At 43.9% G+C, this 21,173-nt stretch overlaps 1 protein-coding gene and 1 long non-coding RNA gene across 6 annotated transcripts in view; one reads left to right on the top strand and one right to left on the bottom strand.

Moving 5' to 3' along the window:
* LOC310660084 overlaps positions 1 to 15,105 on the bottom strand; it is a 40,858-nt gene extending 25,753 nt beyond the window's left edge. Inside the window, exon 1 of the long non-coding RNA XR_014503148.1 lies at positions 14,501 to 15,105. This is a non-coding gene — a long non-coding RNA (uncharacterized lncRNA). The remainder of the gene's footprint in view (positions 1 to 14,500) is intronic.
* Positions 15,106 to 15,327: 222 nt separating this feature from the next.
* The window catches only part of ZSWIM6 (zinc finger SWIM-type containing 6), a 92,925-nt gene continuing 87,079 nt past the window's right edge, over positions 15,328 to 21,173 (top strand). For 2 of the 5 annotated variants that reach the window (XM_083403667.1, XM_083403666.1), the window contains exons 1-2: positions 15,328 to 15,868; positions 15,953 to 16,075. In XM_083403667.1, coding sequence (XP_083259793.1) covers positions 15,343 to 15,868; positions 15,953 to 16,075 — 649 coding nt within the window. In that variant the 5' untranslated portion in view covers positions 15,328 to 15,342. Of the gene's footprint in view, positions 16,076 to 21,173 lie in introns of all 5 variants that reach the window. The other 3 variants (XM_083403665.1, XM_083403664.1, XM_083403668.1) reach the window with 2 other exon arrangements.

Raw genomic sequence — 21,173 nt, 5'->3', positions numbered from 1 at the left:
CACTTCAGTGAAATTGTGTGTTAATCAGAACACACATTGAAAAAGCCTGCAAACACCCCATTCTGCCCCTGCCTCTTTTTGTGATGTTTTTGGGTCACTTCCAGGTTCAGCATGATGCGTGTGTGTGCAGTTGCGCACATATCGGACATGCCTAAAATGGTCACTGTCTGTACTCTATAAATGTTGCCCATTCTTTGTTGGTCCTTTCCATGAATGGAAAGATATCTTCCATTCACAGAAGCCTAGTAGGATTCAAGCCAAATGCTGGTGTTTCTTTTTCAAAAGGCGTTGAATGAAATTCTTTAAAAGAATAGCCATCTTCCAATTAAATAAGAGTATTACAGTATCAGCCTTAATTACTGTAATGTTTGTCTTACTTTGCTTCTAATTTAGTTGCCATCTAAATCACCAACCCACGTTTGTCTCACACATTAATTCCTTTAGAAATTAAAACAAATAACTTATTTTAAATGAAAGCAGAGAACCTGTCTTTGGTTCAGTCTGTAGGTTCTCCACCCTTAGTAGACAAAAAACTGAATTTAAACATTAGGATATGGCAGCTAAGTTAAACACAAACTAGCACAGCAAGTTATACAAGACATGCTACTACTGATAAAGGCATCATATATATATATATATATATATATATATATATATATATATAGCCTACAAAAGAAAAGAAAGCGAGACATTGAATATTCAGTATGTTTGATATGTGCAAAGTTTACATGCAAAATATTTGAACAATGAACAGATGCTCACATAACTGGCACATGCCTTCTCCCATGTGCCCAGCATCCTTATTGCTCTCACAGACGGCACACAAGCTGGGCCTCAGATGCAGATCTCAAAAATATGGGCAGCATGATATGGGTGAAGGTAGTCTTTAAGGCTCCAAACCACTTAGGGTATAAAATGTTTAAACCACTACTTTCAATTATCACACTGGCAACCAGGGGCAACTGGTGCAGCAGAAATGCCACATGCTCCAGCTGCCTGACCCTCACCAATACCTGAATGGCCTCAGTTTGCACCAGCTGAAGTTTCCAAACTATTTTCAAAGGCATCCCCACAGAGAAAGCATTTGAGCAGTCCAACCTAGATGTGATTAGGTAGCTGCTAGTTATCCAAGACTGCAGAACTGAAAGGAAGCACTCTTTGGCCTCTGCCACCACATAATGGCAAGTCCATTGGTCAGTAAAGGAAGCAGCTGCTCCAATGCTTGTTTCCCTGTTCCTTCTTGATTGCTTTTGCCCTTTGTATTGCAGCTATTAGATTGCAAGGTTATTGGCATGAGGTGTATTACCTTTTTAATAGAGCATAATATAACAGTTTTTAAATAGGCAATTTATAAGTGTTTAATAATTAGTGCATAGATAACTGATGCAAGGTCCATCTGTTCTGGATAGGGTCCCAGTTGCTACTACAAACTAAGCAGGTAAAAAGCACTTCTGGCCACACCACCTTCTGAACTTCCTCAGTTAGTGCAGACTCCAGAGCTCCCAGACTACAAACTTGGTTCTCAGGGGAACTGAAGCCCCATCTAAGACTTGTTGCAAACCTGATTTCAGAGTAGCAAGTTTCCCCAACCCAGTACCTCCTTTTTGTCTGGGTCAACCTCATCCACTCAAAAACCTCCATCAGATATCAGTTGTAGTGTTCAATAGCCTGCCAGAGACAAGTACCGTATTTTTTGTTCCAAAAGCACACTTTTTCCCTCCTAAAAAGTAAGGGGAAATGTGTGCGCATCTTATGGAGCAAATGCAGGCTGCACAGCTATCCCAGAAGCCAGAACAACTAGAGGGAGCACTGCGCAGTGCTCCTCTAGCTGTTCTAGCTTCTGGCTTCTGGCAAAGCCTCCGTAGGGCATGGGTAGCCTTCATCCTGCTGCCCTGCGGAGGCTTCACGGGCTACCCCAGAAGCCAGAACAGCGCTCCCTCTAGCTGTTCTAGCTTCGCACGAAGCCTCCGCAGGGCATGGGGAGCCTTCATCCCCGTGCCCTGCGGAGGCTTCGCGGGACTATTCATGGCTTTTACGGGAGGTGGCTTTTACCATCTCGGCTAAAAGAAAAGAACTCACCCTGAAACTCACTTACAGATGGTACCTAACGCCACGGAAACTAGGGCTGATGACGCCCAGGAGCCTCACCAAAATGCTGGAGAGGCTGTACCTCCACAGGCATTTACCTCCAGATGTGGTGGGAATGTCCCAAAATTCAACTCTTCTGGACATCAGTCATACAAGAAAGATGCAAAATAACTAAGCAAGTATTAGAAGTCCCCCAGAACTGGCCCTACTGAACATCTTTCAATCTAATAATGCCCACTCACATTACAGAGCTCATGGTCCACCCACTCTCAGCAGCCAGAAGCATCATGGCCATGCACTGGATAGATCTGTCAGGAGTAAATATGGACCAATGGTACATTTGTTAAAAACCAGAAGCTTTTTTACTAGGCATTACAGGTAATGAGATAAATATGGAATAATTTCTGAATGCCTTCCCTCAGCTTTATGTGGCATTTAAGAATGAATAAGCTATAAATAGACAAACATTTCCAAAACATTTCCTGAGGAACTAAAAACCTAAGTCATTCAGCCTCCTGTAACATTCTACTGTTAAATAGTATGCTACTGCTCACTCTCAGGGAACCTGAACTCTATCCTGCATTCTTCCTGAATGCTTTATGTAACTACTCTATCCATGATTTCTATCCACTTCAATAAAATAACCATGTTCCCAGCTAGAGCTAAGGTAGAGAGCTCCAATTTGGAGCACAGTACTGATCTTTAAGGAAACAGTACTTTAACAATGAACCATCCATGTGCCTTGCTCATAAATTTATTGCCTACCTATGTCAAAATGGACCCAAGGACTACTCAGACCGCCTTTTGCCTGACCCTTTATTGTGCATCCTGCTTGCTTATTTGCTTCCCACTTTGGTGTTGCTGCTACGTTCCCTGATTGTTCAGTTGCCCAGTGAGAATGGGACAGCTGAAGGACTTCCAAGTCCTCTGTATGCTGTACACAATCAGTCTGTTCCTTAGTCTTGCTGTCCAAAATGTATTGGGTAGTGGAGCCTCTTCATGCAGCCATTGGTAGGTAAAGGTAAAGGTACCCCTGCCCGTACGGGCCAGTCTTGACAGACTCTAGGGTTGTGCGCCCATCTCACTCAAGAGGCCGGGAGCCAGCGCTGTCCGGAGACACTTCCGCGTCACGTGGCCAGCATGACATCGCTGCTCTGGTGAGCCAGAGCCGCACACGGAAACGCCATTTACCTTCCCGCTAGTAAGCGGTCCCTATTTATCTACTTGCCCCCAGGAGTGCTTTTGAACTGCTAGGTTGGCAGGTGCTGGGACCGAACGACAGGAGCGCACCCCGCCGCGGGGATTCGAACCGCCGACCTTTCGATCGGCAAGCCCTAGGCGCTGAGGCTTTTACCCACAGCACCACCCGCGTCCCATTGCTAGGCGAAGCCAAATTTTCCCCTTCCTTGGATTGCTGTCCATGCATGGTGCCTTTACAGTGTTAAAAAAAAAAAAAAGCTGAGAAAGGAACTGTTAGAACTATTTTTGTGAGCATGTGCAAAGCTCTTCTAGCAGAAGATGCACAAAGTGGGTTCTGTGTATAAAAAGGGTCTCTGAGGCTGACTGAGTCATACTTTAGGTTGTTAGTCATGCCAGAAAATGGAGAACTTGGGAATCAAATTATCCATGAGTTGCTAAGTCTTTTCTTATGGGCAGCATTGAGTGAAAGCTTATTGAGGGTGTTTTCCTCCAAGAATTATATTTCTGCATCATACAGAGTTTGAACTTTTAAGCTTGCCAGTTTTACTTATGTGAATGCTCATTTTCATTTATTTATTTTCAGCAACTGCTGTTTCTTCTCTATTTTTTACATTCAGATATAAATGGTTCCTATAATGTAATAAGGCAAACTGGAGCATCACTGCATACTGTTCATTTAACTGTGCTGCTTTTCTATTCATTCCATTTCAGATATTAGAAGGGAGTCATTTAAAACTTTCTTCTCCTCTGCAACAGCTATGAAATGTAGCTGCCTGCCTTGTGAGGGAGGGATTGCAGCAGAGGAGAGGGGCACAGAAAATCTGTAACTAAGCAGAGTTCTTATTTAAGCAAAGCCCAAGTGGGCTATTTAGTCTTGGGAGTAGTTTCATTTTGTGTGGCTCTGTAGTTTGGTGAGCATTTATGGTGGACAAATAAATCATTAATAAATCATCCTATTTTTATATATAGCAATAAGCCATAGTTAGAACAAGCCAAGGTAAATAAGCCAACAACAAACCATGGCTTACTATCCTGATTGTGCTTTGTTGGGAACAAAGAATTTGTGGTTAAGTGATGGGCTGGGTTTGCATGATCAAACAAACCATGGTTTAGTGTTACATGTAAAGCAGGCTATTTGAGGAGCCTTCAAACATCCCATTCCATTATGTGGAAGGAGGCTTGGATGAGGTGGAGGAGTCTGTCAACCCAGCTATGTTAGGCTGTGTTGGGGTGGGTTCAGACACTGTAGAGCTTCCAACAGTGCCTACCTAAAATGCACACAGGCAGAAGCCACCAGCAACGGTGGTCCTCAGGCATCCTGCTATGGGAATGTTAATTTTCCTGTTGCCCTTCTCCCCTGGATAGTGTGAGTAGCGGGACCACTGCCCAGCAGGCATTTGGATTAAGGGGGCTCCTTAATGGAACATTTAAGTGTTGTTTCATAGAAACTGAAAAAGTTATTTCCAAGTCATAGTAGACTATTCTGACAGTACAATTCTGACTGACTGCAATCAACCTAAAACATCATCAACACGTGTGAATAGATAAGTGTTACTTTCTGATCTCAGCTCCTCACCACTTATGTCTGTAGATATGAATGCACAACCCACATATTTTAGGCAGGCACACAAGATCAGAATTTCTCAATCTTAGGTGCCCAGCAACATGTAATAAACCCGATCATGGACACAGTTCTGCTTTACTATTTGTAGAACACATATCTAGACACAGCACTCAAAACATAGCTTTATTATTTGTTTCATTATTAAGATTATATCCCACCTTACCTACAGGGAGCTCTAATTTTATTCTCAAAATAAATGTCTTCATTTTATCCTCAATTCTATGAGGTAGGTTAGGCTGACAGATGTGACTTGCCCAAGGTCACCCAGTGAGCTTCATGGTCTCCTGGATCCTCATCTGACACTGTAACCACTAAGACACACTGGCTTATCACTTCATGCAAGATGAAAGAAGCCTGCTACTGCTACATTATATGTTTTGACTCCTGCTACATAAAACTGATCCATACAGCCAAGGACTTTACAGAAAAGAAAGCAATGCTCTCAGGACATGGAAAACCTGTATTACATATTGCTCCTCTTTCACAGTGATAACTCAAAAATATTTTGTGAAGAGGCTGGTATTCCTTACTCACTGATACTAAATATTTATCTGCAGCAATTCTTTTCTTTCTTCAAAGACTTTGGATTTTTGAGTCAGCTGTAAAAAGAAAGTCAACAGAGAGGCATTGTTTTGGCTGGCAATTTCAAATGTGCCGTGTTTAGTAAATATTGCAGAATAAACACATTGGATAATAATAACATAATTTAGTCAAGGTTTTCAGATTCCCCCGGGAATCAGAAAGGCAGCCTCCAATTCAAGATAGTACCTCCTTTTGCACAACTCTGATATGGCCAATGATCTCCTCAGAAATATATTACTTTTGAATAATGAAGAGGAAAGGGGGATTTCATCCAAAATTAAGATTTTTTTTCTTAAAAAAAACAACAACCCACTAGGACATACACCAGGGGATCTTGCTTGATACTTCTTCATTGCAGATGACAAACAGGTAAATTACCTTTGCAGTTGATCTTACCCATTGGAAGCCTGTGGGCCAATTTGAAGCAAAGTTTTTGTGTATGAAGAATGAGCAGGCTACCACAGCACAACAACTATAAGCTGCATCTAATGCAGACATTTTTAAATGTAATTACTTACAGGAAAATAAGGATCAGAATGTCTCATAGAAATACTGGACATGGTGAAATAAGCCTACAGAAAACTATTTTGACTTGATTTCTAGCTTGCAAATGATGTCAGGCACCTCTGTTCACATTTTACTGACACATCAAGATAATACAAAGGGTCCATGACAGAGAGTTGGAGATTCATGCTTTGATTCTGAGAGTTTAACACTGTAATCCAAGGTTTGGGAATGCATGGTTGTGATAATGGCAAGGTTGCAAGTTCGATCCCCATAGGCATATTCCTGCATTGAAGGGGGTGGACTAGATGATCCTCAGGGTCTCTTCCAACTATACAATTTGATGATTCTATGATCTACCTATCAGATATTGTTGTACTCCCAACTCCCATCAGCATGAACTAGCATGGTCTCAGGGGTGATGGGACTTGTAGACCAGCAACATGTGAAGGTCCACAGGTTCCTCATCTATAATTGTAATTCATTCAAAACTGCCACTCAATATAGAAGTTTACTATAGCAGGTGAAAAAATTATAGCAGTGAGGTTTGAGCCAGAGATAAACAGAGCAGAAGGAACTAGATGTTTCACACACTAAATAAATTATAAGAATGCAGATGCAAGCATATCTAACAATCTAACTGAAGGAAATGGCATGCTTATGACTGCCCATGCATTCTTAACATCTGTTCCCATATAGCTCTCCATTCTGTACACTGAATGAAAAAGGCAGAAATATTCTGAATAAAATTTAATTGTATAAAGTACATTTCACTATTTTTACCCAAGTTCAGTAACACGAGGCACCAGAAACAGATTGAAAAACTGCTTCGCTGATTACAATTAAAACTAAGACATACTTAGCTATTATTATCTTTGGGCATAATTGTAAGTAGTTGTTTTGTTTTTGCAGTGTAGGCAGATAAATGAACTAGGATAATATTTCTTTGGCCTCTTTCCCAATCCCTTCCTCTTAGCATCACACAGCTTTAAAATTCTGGTTTTCAAGCTTATCAAAGACCACCCCCCAGCCACCCTGGGTTCTGTGCTACCTAGGTAAGGAAGATCTGGTTATAAGGAAGAGTGCTCTTCTTTTTAAATAACTTACTTCCATGAGATAAAGGGGAGATTATTTCTCTATCATGGACTGGATCTAGGAAAGTATGAGCCAAGTTTTACTTGTGTAGGACCTTTCCTCATCCTTTCCACAGCAGTCCTCTGTGCCCAATGAAAAGGCACTTCTAAGGCTCAACGGATCTGCCAAAACAGCATGGGATGAAGCATAGGAAGCAAAAGCTTGAAACAGGAATTAGCAGCAATTAGGACTCCCTCCCGCTCATGAGCACAAGTGCCCTCCCCTCACAAAGGAGTCTGTGGAGCCAGCTCAGTATCTCCTATGGGAAGTGCAACATTACACTTAAAACTGCTTGCTAAAAATTAACCAGAGCAGATGGTTAATACCAGTATTTTTATAGATCCCTTTAAACATTAAAGGTTTTAATTGCATCCAATTTGCTCACAATACACTGTGGCATAAAGTTTTTCACCTTGGGGTGCCTGTATTTATTTAGGTTGGACCATATGTTGTGAACTTAAATGTAGGTGCAGAGTGTAATATAAGTAATATCAATTGCAGAATAAGGTAGGCAAAATACACTATGTTGTTTTGACAGCTCACAGCAGTTCAAGAACAATCTGCTGCATAGGTAACACCTGTCACCCTAAATTTTGCCACAGCAGCCAGATTTTCATTCTGATGACATAAAAGCCTTGTTGCCTCTCTAAAGCTACCAAGATCATGAGCTGTTTATTTTCCAGAAGGAATAATTCTTATACTGGGGTATCACATTCCCCTACTCTGCCACACTAGAGACTTCATAGCTAAAACCTTGAGCCTCTCTCACTGGTTAATGTTGCAAGGCTTGTCCACAACATATGTGCTCTATAGCTCCAAGAAGGAAGTAGCAATGTGTTACACACAAATTACACACAAATGAACATTAAAGCACAATGTACTTTTCTTTAATAATTAAAGAACCATTTCAGAAAAAGACAATTTGAGATGAGGAAAACAATACTGGGGCACTTAACTCTCATCCATAATTTTCCCACTCCAAATCTCCACAGTAGCTCCCCTCACCCCAAGTTTCAAATGCGTATTTGCCATAGAAAATGTATGTTTGCCTTGTTAGGTCAAACTTGCATTTGATATCCAGTGGAGGGAAAAGTCATTGAGCTGAATGAGACTAGAGCGGAGGAAAGAGTATTAAGCACTCACTACAATTCCCCTGCTTTTAACTGCCCCTTGCCAAAATGGCTTTTTAAATTGGCACTGAAGTTCCAATACATGCATCTGTGCATAATGTATTGTTATCTCTAAACCACTTAACCTGCTAGGAAAAACATAACAGCTTCACAACAGTCTACCAAAATGACCAACTTTCCTTTTTTTACTAGCCTGCCCCTAACCCCACCCTGCATGCCCCCCAAATCTGCTTCAGAGAGCCCCCCAACCCCCACAGAGCTGGTTTTGAGGGTGTGGTGTGTATGTGCATGTGTGTGAAGGGGACAAGAGAATAAGATGAAGCCACATTGTGTGAATGGAAGTCTATATACAACCCACAGTGTTTTGGGTGTGTGTGTGTGTGTGTGTGTGTGTGTGTGTGTGTGTGTGTGATTGCAGCATTAGTCTTGCAATGGAGTAAGCATCAATGAGAACTGTGGGGTTTAAAAAGGCATTGGTTAATGGGTACTGTATTGACTGCAATCATATGCTTCAGGTTACATATGCTTCAGGTTACAGACTCTGCTAACCCAGAAATAGTACCTCGGGTTAAGAACTTTGCTTCAGGATGAGAACAGAAATCGTGTTCTGGCAGCGTTGCGGCAGCAGGAAGCCCCATTAGCTAAAGTGGTGCTTCAGGTTAAGAACGGACTTCCAGAACGAATTAAGTACTTAACCCGAGGTACCACTGTATTTAGAAATAAGCCCCATTAATACATTAAGAAACTTCCATGGAATAAGCATGGAATCAGAGTTCCATGTACCTTTTATTTACCATAAATATTGACAGCAGGGTTTTGCAGTTAAAGATGGACCTATATGTTTCCTTCTACCACTTAACTTAATGTGATCTAGGTTGCTTTCCTCAGTCCCAGAAACTATTTTCAGTATTAGGGCTGAGCCTAAGTAACTATAACCAGCTTCCCATACATAGGTACAGGAAGTTTGCTAATGTACTACTGTGCTGAAAAACACCACAACAGGCTCTGTTTCCTGTAGGTGGCCACGTTGGTCTGACGCAATCGAAATACATTTTTTTTTTTTTTTAATTGTCCAGGAGCACCTTAGAGATCAACTAAGAACAAACTTAGTTGGTCTCTAAGGTGCTACTGGACAATTTTTAATTTTTTAAAAATTTATTTCGATAGGCTCTGTTTCCTGTAAGAGATAAATAGCTACAGGTCCTTCAAACAACGAGTCACTAACCTTTCCAAGGACTTGCCTCAGGGCATTCAGAAGGTGAAAATAAGCCTACAGAAATAAACTAGCACAGATAATCAAGCTGACTCAGACAATTAGGTACAAAATACAAAGAAACTATCCTGATTGTATTACAAAGCAGGAAGCTTCGGGTGAAAGTGAAATTACCAGTCACAGTAATTTCAGCATGTGTAATTGGCAGTTTACTCAGCCTAGGTGCAATGAAAGTCCCTGCCCCAAGATAAGTCATTCTGAAGAGGAGCTGCAAAGAACAAACTTTTAAAACCACCTGGGACAATTTATACTGCTACCTGACCACCGGTTATTTCTATGCCTCTTAGAAAACAGATATTGATCAAGTTATTGTGTTAAGATCTACAAATTTCCATTCCAGGTAATGAGTTCAAACCAAGATATAAGATTTAAGTTGTACATGAACTTCAGCTGGATTACTCCCTTAAAATGTTTTTTGCTGAGCATACGTTTAAAGTGACCTCTTCCTCATTTTATCAGAAATACTGAACTGCTAGGTTTGAGTGGAAATATTTAAATTATTAATGTTTCCCAACAGAATAATAGAACAAAATGTTATTTCTGAAATATACTCTTCTTTTAAAACAGTTCAAAGAAGTACTTAAATCTAAACCTAACAATTCTTTTTTCATTTTTATTCTTAGAGTAGCCTAATTAAGATTCACTTTTCTTTCAGAATAATATACAAAAACTTAAGGAGCTGTGAACTGTCTCCAACATTTTCTCTTCATATGTCCCACTTACTACATCAGTTTAAATATGCTGTGCCAAAACAAAAACATATATGCTATTCTTGTTTCTGCTTCTGTATGGCAGACTTTTTCTCTCTAAGCAACAGAAGATATACTGATATTTGCAACCTACACTGCTCTAACAGCATTTGAAGCCATAATTCTCATATTTCCAAATTAGTTTACCAAACTTTGTATAAATACTTTTTAAAATGCTGACTTACAAAGAAAGGTAATGGTATAGTAAGCTCTGTGACTAATGGTATACATCAAAGAAATGTTAATACTATTACTCATACCTTAAAAATTCCTTTCTATTTCCCTCCTACCATCACAGCCCTCATGCTGGCATAGAATAGCTGGAAGAAACCTCAGAGGTCATCTAGTCCAATCTCCTGCTCAGTGTAGGATCTGCAATGCAGCATGCAACTACAGCATTCATGACGCATTACTCTCCAGCATCTGTTTAAATACCTCCAGTGAAGAAGAGCCCACCACCAGTTATTGTCTGTTCCAGGCATAGGAATGGATTATGAGTGCGTGCAGCATCCCACTCTAATAGTGTAAAATGTATTTTTCTCATGCAATGCAAGCAGGGCTTTCTGCTTAAAGTTGGCAGAGCTCTTCACATTTTGCAGAGAAGCCACAACAAGATAGGCATGTGCAAATGACATGTCAAACAACATTTACCATATTTATCCTTATAGATGTGACATACAAAAGGGAAAGGAAGTATGGGACAATTTTAGAGCAGCTGTGCACTACTGAGGTGTGGGGGAGAAGACAAAACGGTCTCAGGCTCATATAGTGTAGCTGAGATTTGGTAGCTTTCTGTAAGAAAACTACTGTGCATCTGACCTAATCATTCAGCAAATAGAGAAAATCTCACTATTTTGTATCTGCTTTGTCTATTTTGTATCTACTCTGATCTTCCACTGGTGAAAAGTGTTTCAACTGCTCATACCACTTTCACAGAACCACCAGGCCAAGTGTTAAAAGTTGCCAATTCTAATATATTTACAGCAGTGGTGGCCAAACCTGGCCCTCCAGATGTTTTGGGACTACAATGGCCATCATCCCTGACCACTGGTCCTGTTAGCTAGGGATGATGGGAGTCATAGTCCCAAAACAGATGGAGGGCCAAGTTTGGCCAGCACTGATTTACAGGGTCAGCTTGCTAACACATGCAAATTCTTATAAGCAACTCAACTCTGTATGGAGATGAAAGTTAAGCATCTTTCCAACATGCTTGATGAAAGGTTCTGGAAGTCAGTCTTGTATTTAAGGCTTAAATCTTAAGCTATACCCTGGTAGCCATAAGTGGCAAGGAACTGTATCAGACAGTTGAGTGGGTTGATGAAATCCTCCAAGCAGAGAAACCAAAAAGGCTGCCAGAGGCGGGAAGCTCCTTCCCTGTAGCTGACATGGATAGATAGATAGATAGATGGATAGATAGATAGATAGATAGATAGGGGGCTGCTGTGGGAGAGCTCCATCACTCCTTCCCAGCCCCCAACAGGCTAGTAAAGATTTATGTATAGAAACATGTGAACTTATATACAAGCCTGCTCTAAACAAAACATTATTTTCATACTCCAAGTATCTGTTGGTACAGGATCTTGAACACGTCTTAAGCCACAAGTCCAGGATGCCTCCTTCACATGTCCCTTCAGCCCTTTATTCACTTTACTGGTGGACCAGCTAATAGCATGGATGTGGGAGGGGGGCAGGGAGGAGCAGTAAAACCATAGAAATACTTAACCAGCTGACCAATCATGTCAGATCTGCCCCCTCTAACAAAAGTCCTGTCCCCCCTAACAAAAATTGTCCCCGTGGCTACGCCCACGGCTGATAGGGCTTTCTTGACATAGTCCAGTCCATTCCCTAAAATGTCTTTAGTTGAGGCACCTCAAGTGCTGCTCAGCCTACCAATGATTCATTCTTTTCAAATGTCTAAACTTGAGTATAGTCTTAGTCTACTTGGGCACATTTTTAAACTTACACTTCAGGAACATAGGGCTTGCCTCAGAGACACTCTGGAAAAATCTAACTGAATAAACCTAGTTACTCATTGATACTTCTTAAACATCTCACATTTCTTAAGACTCTCCATTGGCTCAGAACAACTCCATCACATATTCTCACTACTTATTCTAAAGTGTCAACAAGTAATACTCTGAAATACACTGCTGAAAAACAGTAAATATTCCAAAACTTAATAAAATCTCTAAGTACCATCATTCCAAAACACATCCCATTGTTTTAGACAGTAAACCCACCTTTGACCATGCCTCAACATAACTCTTATGACACCTTATTTTTCATAGAAGTCACCTCTTCGTAGAAGAGCAACAGAGACAAGCTAATGGCAGAGTGCCAGGACACAGATGAATGACTGGAGGCTATACTCACAAAGCTGGCATTTGTGCAAAGAATGACTGATAGCACAGTCCTAACCATATCTACTCAGAAGTAAGCTCCACTCAATTCAGTGGGACTTACTCCAAGGTAAGTGGGGATACCTATCCATTCTTAAGGAAATAAGCCCTGAGTGCTCACTGGAAGGACAGATCCTGAAGCTGAGACTCCAATACTTTGGCCACCTCATGAGAAGAGAAGACTCCCTGGAAAAGACCCTGATGTTGGGAAAGATGGAGGGCACAAGGAGAAGGGAACAACAGAGGATGAGATGGTTGGATAGTGTTCTCGAAGCTACCAGCATGAATTTGACTAAACTGCGGGAGGCAGTGGAAGACAGAAGTGCCAGGCATGCTCTGGTCCATGGGGTCACGAAGAGTCGGACACAACTAAACGATTAAACAACAACAACAACAACGAAGTGGGGATACGACTGCAGTTTTACTTAAGCATTGGTAAGTCCATTAAATCAGGGACCAAAATTACCAATTGAACCATTCGTATTAGCCAAGCTGAAATGCCACCCTCTGCCTGGATAGCTAAGTTGGGTAGAATGTGATGCTGATAACATCAAGGTTGCAGGTTTAAAACCCATATGGGACAACTGCATATTCCTGAATTGTTGAGGATTAGACCAGAGTCCCTCCCAGCTCTACAATTCTAGTTGCCTAGCCCTAACTATAACATTTTTTAAAATGAAAAGAATAAAGGGTGCTAGAGACCACTCCCAGTGGGGTCTGACAGGCCTGGCTGAGGTGCTGACATTAAGTCTCTTTGCTGCTGTCCTCATCCACTGATCTCTGGGTGGTCATTTTGTGGGGTCTGGTATCCTCATTTGATTTACAATTCCCAACATCATGTTTAATAATGGAGGATGGGAGTTGTAATTCTAAACATCTACAGCGTTCAAAGTTGATGAAAGCTAAATTAAAGTGTGTATGTACTCTAGGCTGCTGTCGGGTCTGCATATTTGAAAGCTTTCCCATATGGCAGAGAAAAATACTTCCAGAATGTAAAAGAACTGAACTAAGTGAGAACCCTTGTCCCCTTTATGTGTTGTGGGTTATGTATTCAGTCTTGCAATCCCAATTTTTCACTTTCAAAGTTATTTCCTATGGCATGATTCGGGACTACAATGTTCAGGGTGCCTGACCCTACAAACTCAGCTCCAGCAAATCCAGCGAGAAGAAAGAAGGAGGTGTGTGTGTAGAAACTAATTTCAGAATTACAAGTAAGCATTGCTTTCCTCCTGCTCATGTTACCTGCAGAGTGTTAGCCTTCCTGAAATCCTTATGCCCTTATAACAGGTGTGTGTAGAATTAGAAAAGTCGCCAGAATTTATCAATATGTAGGAGCTTCACCCACACCTGCAATCCTGTTGTCAGGGAGCGCTTAATCGAAGCACACAGCCTGCCCACCTGTTTTTTGTTTACTAAAAATTATATATACCGCCTGATTGCAGAATAAAACTTCAGAGCGGTTTACAAAAAAAATATACAGTAGGATTATTAAGTAAGAGCAATCAAAACGTTCAAAAAACAATTTTAAAAGTTTATTTCACAAAATAAACACGGGAAGGCCGCGCAGCGTGAGGGGAACCTCCTTTCCCAAGTTTGCCCTGCAAACTTAATCCATTCGACCGCCCCCCAATTAGTCGACCTACCTCAGGGAGGCGCTAAAAAGCGTGAAAATCAAAGCGCCTTGCTGGCACCGACAATTTTCTAAAGGTTTAACCCGCCCCCTTCCATATCACTCCCCCCCAACACACACTTTTTAAAATTAAAAAGCGCAACGTAAATGTGTTTCCCAGTTCCCACAGTGAGGCTGTCCGACTAACCCATCGCCGCCGCTTTGCTTTTGGTCTTCTTCTTCCCCTCAGACGAGCAGCGAAGAGAGCATGAGGATGCCTCAAGGGCGCACAGTCTGTCTGTCTGGCCCGAGGGCAGCGACGCGACCGTTAAGAAGCGGCCGGGCGCGTGAAGCGACCCAACGGCCGCTCGCTTGCTGCTACCGTATTTCCCCAGTCGCGCGAGCCTCGCCGCTTTCGCTCCCCTCCTCCTCCTCCTCCCACTTTTGGTTTTTGTTTATCCCGCCTCCCTCTCAATGACTTTTCCTGCTGAGCTCAGAGGAAGGATGACCGGGTGGAGGAGCCGCGCGGCGACGGCCACACCCCTCACCCGCCTTCCCTTCCGTAAATGGTGCCACAGAGGGGTCCGGCGGGCCCCGCCCCCTTTTCCCACCGCGCGCGAGGCGGGCTGGCATTGGGTGCCGACGCGTCAGAAGGCCGGCCCCCCCTCCTCCATGCGGCGGAGACAAGATCGGGTGTGTGCGTGTGTGTGTATGCGCGCGGGACTCCGTCCCTTCCCCGAACTGCCCTCGGCTCTCCCCTCCCCGGCCCCGCCCTCCCACGTTTGAACAACGCCGCCTCCCCGTCACAGCTGACGCGTCGAGCACACGGCCGCCGGGCCCGTTCTATTTATGTTTGTGGCCTCTGGCTTTTGCATAGCCCCACCCCTCCCCGCCCCTTTCTCCGAGGGCCGGGCGGATGGGCGCCGCCCACCTTTGCCCATATATGGACCTGAGGGGCGGGGCCCCGCGCTCCGGCAGCCTCTCGCAGCGCTCCTGGTGCCGTTTATAGAGTACAGCCACTTCCGCTGTCTGTTTAGAAGCGGCGCGATCATGGCGGAGCGCGGTCAGCTCCCTCCCCCCGCCAAGCGCCTCTGTTGCAGACCCGGCTACGGCGTCGGGTGCAGGCCGGGCCAGCGAGCGGGCGGCGGCGTCGAAGGCGGCCTGGGCGGCGTGGGCAGCGGCGGGTCGCTCTGCATGGCGGGGCCTTCGTCGGCCGCGGTGGCCGCCGCTTCGTCGGCCGCCGCCGCTTTCCCCCCTGCCCTGGCCGCCGCCTATGCCGCGCTGGGGGTGCTGCCGTTGGGCAAGACGCAGAGCCCGGAGTCGCTGCTGGACATCGCGGCGCGGCGGGTGGCGGAGAAGTGGCCGTTCCAGCGGGTGGAGGAGCGCTTCGAGCGCATCCCGGAGCCCGTGCAGCGCCGCATCGTCTACTGGTCCTTCCCCCGCAGCGAGAGGGAGATCTGCATGTACTCCTCCTTCAACACCGGCGCCGCTGCCGAGGACGCCGCCGCCAGCAACCCCGCAGCCGCCGCGCCCGGCGGGGGATCTAACGCCGTCGGGTCCACGGGCACCGCTGGGGGCACCGCCTCGGCCGCGACCGCCGCATCCAACAACAACAGCGGGGGAGGAGGCGCTGGAGGAGGAGGCGGCGGCGGTGGCGGAGGCGGCAGCACCGCGCCCGGCGGCGGAGGAGCAGCGGACGCCGCTGGCGACGAGAACCGGCTGCCCTTCCGCAGGGGCATTGCTCTGCTCGACGGCGGCTGCGTCGACAACGTCCTGCAAGTCGGTGAGTCACTCGGTCGTTGGGGGGCAGGGTGGGGTGGGACCGACGGGGAGGGCGAGGGCTTGTTTCCTCTCTTTTCCACCCCCTTCCTTTCCAGTCACTGGGTTTTGGGTCACGGCCTCTTCTCCTCCCACATTCTCCAAACATGACCCCCCCTTATCCACCTGTGCAGTCATGCCGTCCTTGCTCCCTCCCCGCCTGATATTCCCAAGCTCTTTCTCCCACAGCACCTGCCTCCCCTAGTTAAAGACACATTTTTCTTTTTCCAGACGTTAAACTCCTCCTCCCTGCTCGCCTCTCTAACCTAACACCCTAAGAGTCTAAGTCCATCCCCGCAGCTTCCTCTCCCTGGCACACATGTCGCTAACCTTAGCTAGCCTTTTCTCTTTCTCTCCTTTTAAGTCTCCTAGTGTTAAGCTGTCCTGTTTAATCGTTATTCCGCTTTTGCCTCCAGGCAGTCTCCTCACCCCCGCAGGATTTCCTTGGGCTCCCTCCCCCTAGGAAAAAACATACCCAGGATTATCCCAGAACAGTATAATCCAGCACTAGTAACTCGTCCCCTCCCTCGCCGCCCCCTCCTTCCAGCTTCTGCTGTCTGTGTGATCAAAATACCCTGAAATACAGTAAGAGAGATGCTCCTGTCCGTTTTATTTCTCTTTTCCCTTGTCCTCTCCTCCCCCCCCCCAACCTCGACCCGAAGCATCAGGGAGTGCGAATGGAAGTGAATCAGCAGAGGGAGCCCCCAGGGAAAGTGCGGGGGAAAGGGAACAGGAATACCTCCTTATCGCTAAACAAAGACATTTCTAGGACAGTGGCAATTGAGAAGGAGATGAAATCTCCCACTGGCTTTGCACAGACTTCTTGGATGCTCATGTGGCCAGTCTGCATGTCCCCATCCTCCTAGATTTTGTTATTGGTGGCACTGGGGGTAGGTCATTGGGTCGTAAAGCTGTCAGATTGCTGATGAAACTGGGACTGAAAGGAGGTCTGTCTGCGATGAAAGGGGGGGGGGGGAGAGAAGAGAGCTGCCTGCCTGCCTAGGGGGACTGCTGTGCAGGAAGGCAGAACCATTTTCAAATGCTGCCAAATAGCTTCAGGATATAGCAGGGTTTTTCCGTCTCCTTTTCTTGATGGGAGGAAATGCTGATTTTTCTATGAAATAATCCTCTTTCCCCCTGTTTATACTGATCCTGATTCTCTGTGGTGGAGAGTTTCCATTCATTGCATTTAACTCCTCCCTTCTTTGAATCAAAGGGCACTGGAGGTGGTTCTGCTTCACCATTCCATCCATCTCGAGTGGGAGGGTGGCAAGGGATTACTTCTGTCATGAAAGGGGGGGGGGGTGCTGGGTTTCCATGTCTGGTTTTACCCATTTCTCCTTCCTGGCTCCAAACAGGCAGATGTGTGGTTTATTTCCTTTTTAAAACTTCCTGCTCAGGGTGAGGTTCTCAGTGGAGCTGAATCTTTTTCTTGCGATTTTAAAGAGGGTTATGTTTTGGCTGCACATCACCAATGCCTTCAGGAAATTCCCCTTGGAGGGAGGACCTGGCACCTCGCTCATTTTCATGTTTGTGTCCTTTTCAGCTCTCTCTCTCTCTCTGTGTTGGTGTGTTGCTCAATGAAAAGGGGGAACCAAACAAAAGAGTCTCTTTCATTGCTTTTCACTGCCTGCAAAACAGCAAGGATCTGACAAAGGGGAAGGAGATCTGGAGATTTTAAAGCTGCACAGCTCAGTTTTTCATCTGCTCAGTTTTGCTCAGCTTCCTCTCTCAAGAAATTTAAATTCCAGCTGCGTGTTTGGGGTGTGTATGTTTCTTCACCCTTTGCCTGCTGGCTTTTGAACATGGATGAAGTGTCCTTTTTTTTTCTTTTTTAAAGTGTGCTGGAACCCACAAAGCTCAACATCATAGTTCCTCCTCCACAAGATCACCTTTTACTGGTGATGTTTAAAGATGTGGACATGTCTAGCAATTCAAATTTTAATGTAGTCATGCCTGTGGACGAGTGTGTGGTGCCATTCTCTTTTCCCTGCAAATGATTTAGCTTTGGGCAGTCCTCTAAGTTCTAATTAACATTCCTCAGACTTCTGGATCTGTCTTTTTAGTAGGGGTTTGAGGCATCTCTCTTTTTCCTGGTGGCACCACCAGAGCTGCGTCTCTTCTGGTTTGGCTGGCATTGCCAAGAGCTTGTTTTTGCCTCTGCTTGACTCCACTTGCAAGGGATGAGGAATGACAGGAGTGCACATAGGGAGGGTTTTTTTGGCTGATTACATTTAAGCTAGGAATTCACTGTGAAAATAAAGCCAAGGGGTGATAAATAAAAGATGCAATCTTCTCCAGGAGACAGACACCCAGCATGGGCTTAGCTTTTGCTTGCTTTCAGCACTTAGAAGAGGCCTCATTGAGAACTCCTGAAGGGAGGGGAAAAATAACTTGTGCTGCTTCAAAAAGGGGAGGGCCCTTGAGTGATGTTGGCAAAGGTCAATGTGAACAGAGGAAAATATGCATAAATAGAACTTGTGTCCTCTGCTGCTTCTGGAACACTTAAATGAAAATGCAGTAAACGCTTTACACACTGGACACACACTTTCATTTCTTCCTGACATGATCCTTTTGGAAACCATCCAGGCTATTAATGTATGGAAAATTTGCATTTCACAGCAGTGTTAAAATGTGACTCTATACGGGGTGTGGTGAGCGACGAGCATAACAGATGCTGAAGTTTTCCAAATCTCAAATATTTTCCTACAGCAAATGTTGGGCTCATTAAGATTTGTGTAAAAAGGTTTTTACACAGCGCAGAAACAGCCAGTGAATAAGCTTCTGAGATAGGTAGGACATTGTGAATCGTCCTCCTCCCATGTTGCACTAGATTTTTGTGAATGGATTTGAGATAATTGGCTTTGTGAACTGACTTTATAATGCACTGTTAGCATTTTATGTCCTAGCCTCCTTTGCTTTTGTTGCAAGTTCCCCTGGGGGCTGATTGGTTGAAAGGTGGGGTAAGTATAGCACTGTGCAATGAGTGGCTTTGCGGATTTCAGCAATCATCTTTTTGTAATCTCCAGACTTCACGTCTATAGTGTGCATTTTATCCACACATTTCAAATTCAGTGAAAGCATTCTGAAATGTTGCAAAATGGTATGGTCTGGGCAAGGTATCTATGAATGCCGACTTGCATCCTATTGATAATGAGGAGCTTAGATTTGCTGGCTATGTTTGTGTAAGTCATTCAACCTTTTCCATGATATATCTTCTGAAATCTGTGAATGCACCGCGATGAATATAGGAAACCGCCTTAATACCATTTTGGAGCATTGATCTGTTTAACTGTATACTGTCTACACAGATGATGTACAGCGTTTCAGGTATATGTCTTTACCCAGCTGTGTACCTGCAGATGCTAGGGATTGAACCTGAATGTTTCATATGCAAAGCCAGGTATTGCTGACCTGTGAGCCCTATTTCTTGTGTAAGCCCGCATATGTTATTCTAAATGTCTGTACAACCTCTGTTTTGGGAAAACCTCATGCCGAAACCATTGGTCATGATGAAATAGTTTTACATGTGTTTTCCACTTCACCCAGTTTCTTAAGAAGTTAGAATTATGTATAACACAGAGAACCTATTACATTTGTTGATTATTACATCAGATTTCATACTCTGAACTCATAAATCTCTTGTAAACTCTTTCTCAAACAATAAATTGTTGCCAAACCTACTACCTCAGAATTTCTCAAAGCTATAAAGACCAGTGCTTTAGACAGTATGCCACCATGTAAAGGAAATACACAAATACTATAAAATTCTGCCTCACTTCTTCATGAATATAGGGCAATGAAAGTCATGTCCATATGGGAATACGCTATTACTTACTATTATTAATACAGACACACATCTTTTGTAACCATGGTTGCATATTGTATTATCTGAAAGCAGCAACTGGGGTTGTTGGTTTTTTTTTAATCCCTTAGCATTAATTTTCAGGAAGGAAAACACAAATACTCATTTATCAGAAACATGGGTTTGGTAAATAAGCATCCTTCAATGGGGAAAAATTTGGTTAGTTTCTGTAAAAGAATTACAACAGCAATTTTAAGTGAGCTAACATTCATATTAACTTTTAGTGGTCATACATTAAAGTGCAGGTCTAGTATCAGCAGAATTGTGCAGCTTTGCAGCAATTACAGTTGTTCATAGGGAGAGGGGTGTGATGTTTCTGCTAGTAATTTCGAATAATAGGGAATTTGCCATTCCCTAGTAAAGAGCCAGACCATGTGGAACATCCATTAATTTACAAATGGAACAAATAGTTGTTTTTCCTTTCTGATCTGTTTCCCATGAATATGAATACTTTGAAATCCATCAGGATTTATTTAGAACACCAAGCAGTTATCTGCATTTGTGGACCTTTGAGCAGCTTTACGTATGTGTGGGACGCATGCATGTTTGGTATTTGTATTTTGGTATTTTAATAATCATAATAATAAATAATAAAATTGTATTTTCAGTGTTTAACCTCCGCTATCAGTAATTGTTTTCAGACTCTCACTACAATTACATTGTGGCTTACATTTCTATCTTGGCTATTTCAGTTAATGACTATCTACCTTTGCTCCTCAGCATTTATTTATTTCTGTGCTGGATTTCTTGCTTCTACAGGAGTGTAGGCTATGTCATGTCAGCCCCAGCTGCAGCTCTGCTATTGGAGCCATGCCACAGTTGCATCATGGTTTGCTGGAGCCCTGCATGTTTCTGAAACTGTCAGAATGAAGTGTAGCTAGAGCTTACAGCAGGGCAGGTTCTGCTGCAGCATTTCCCAGGCACATTTCCACTCCCTCCCTGAGCCTTGCCGTTCTCCATGTGTCTCCTGCCTGTGCTCCAAATGCCAGTCCCTACTTTAAAGCCGAGAAAACAACTCCATTTGTTTTTCTCAGGGATTGGCATAATTATTCTTTCTGCCTGTGTTCTGATCTCAGGGGTGAGGAATAATTCCACTTCCAATAAGACCTTATATAACTCCCCCCCCCCCACATTTGTTATGTTGTCATCATAGTAAATTACTTTCCATGCTTTAGGTTTTATAAGCGAACGCTTCCAC

Source organism: Podarcis tiliguerta, assembly GCF_965153285.1.
Source record: "Podarcis tiliguerta genome assembly, chromosome: 11".
In the NCBI taxonomy this organism is placed as follows: Eukaryota; Metazoa; Chordata; class Lepidosauria; order Squamata; family Lacertidae; genus Podarcis; species Podarcis tiliguerta.
Note: the sequence above shows the minus strand (reverse complement) of the source record. Positions and strands in the feature narration are given on the sequence as shown.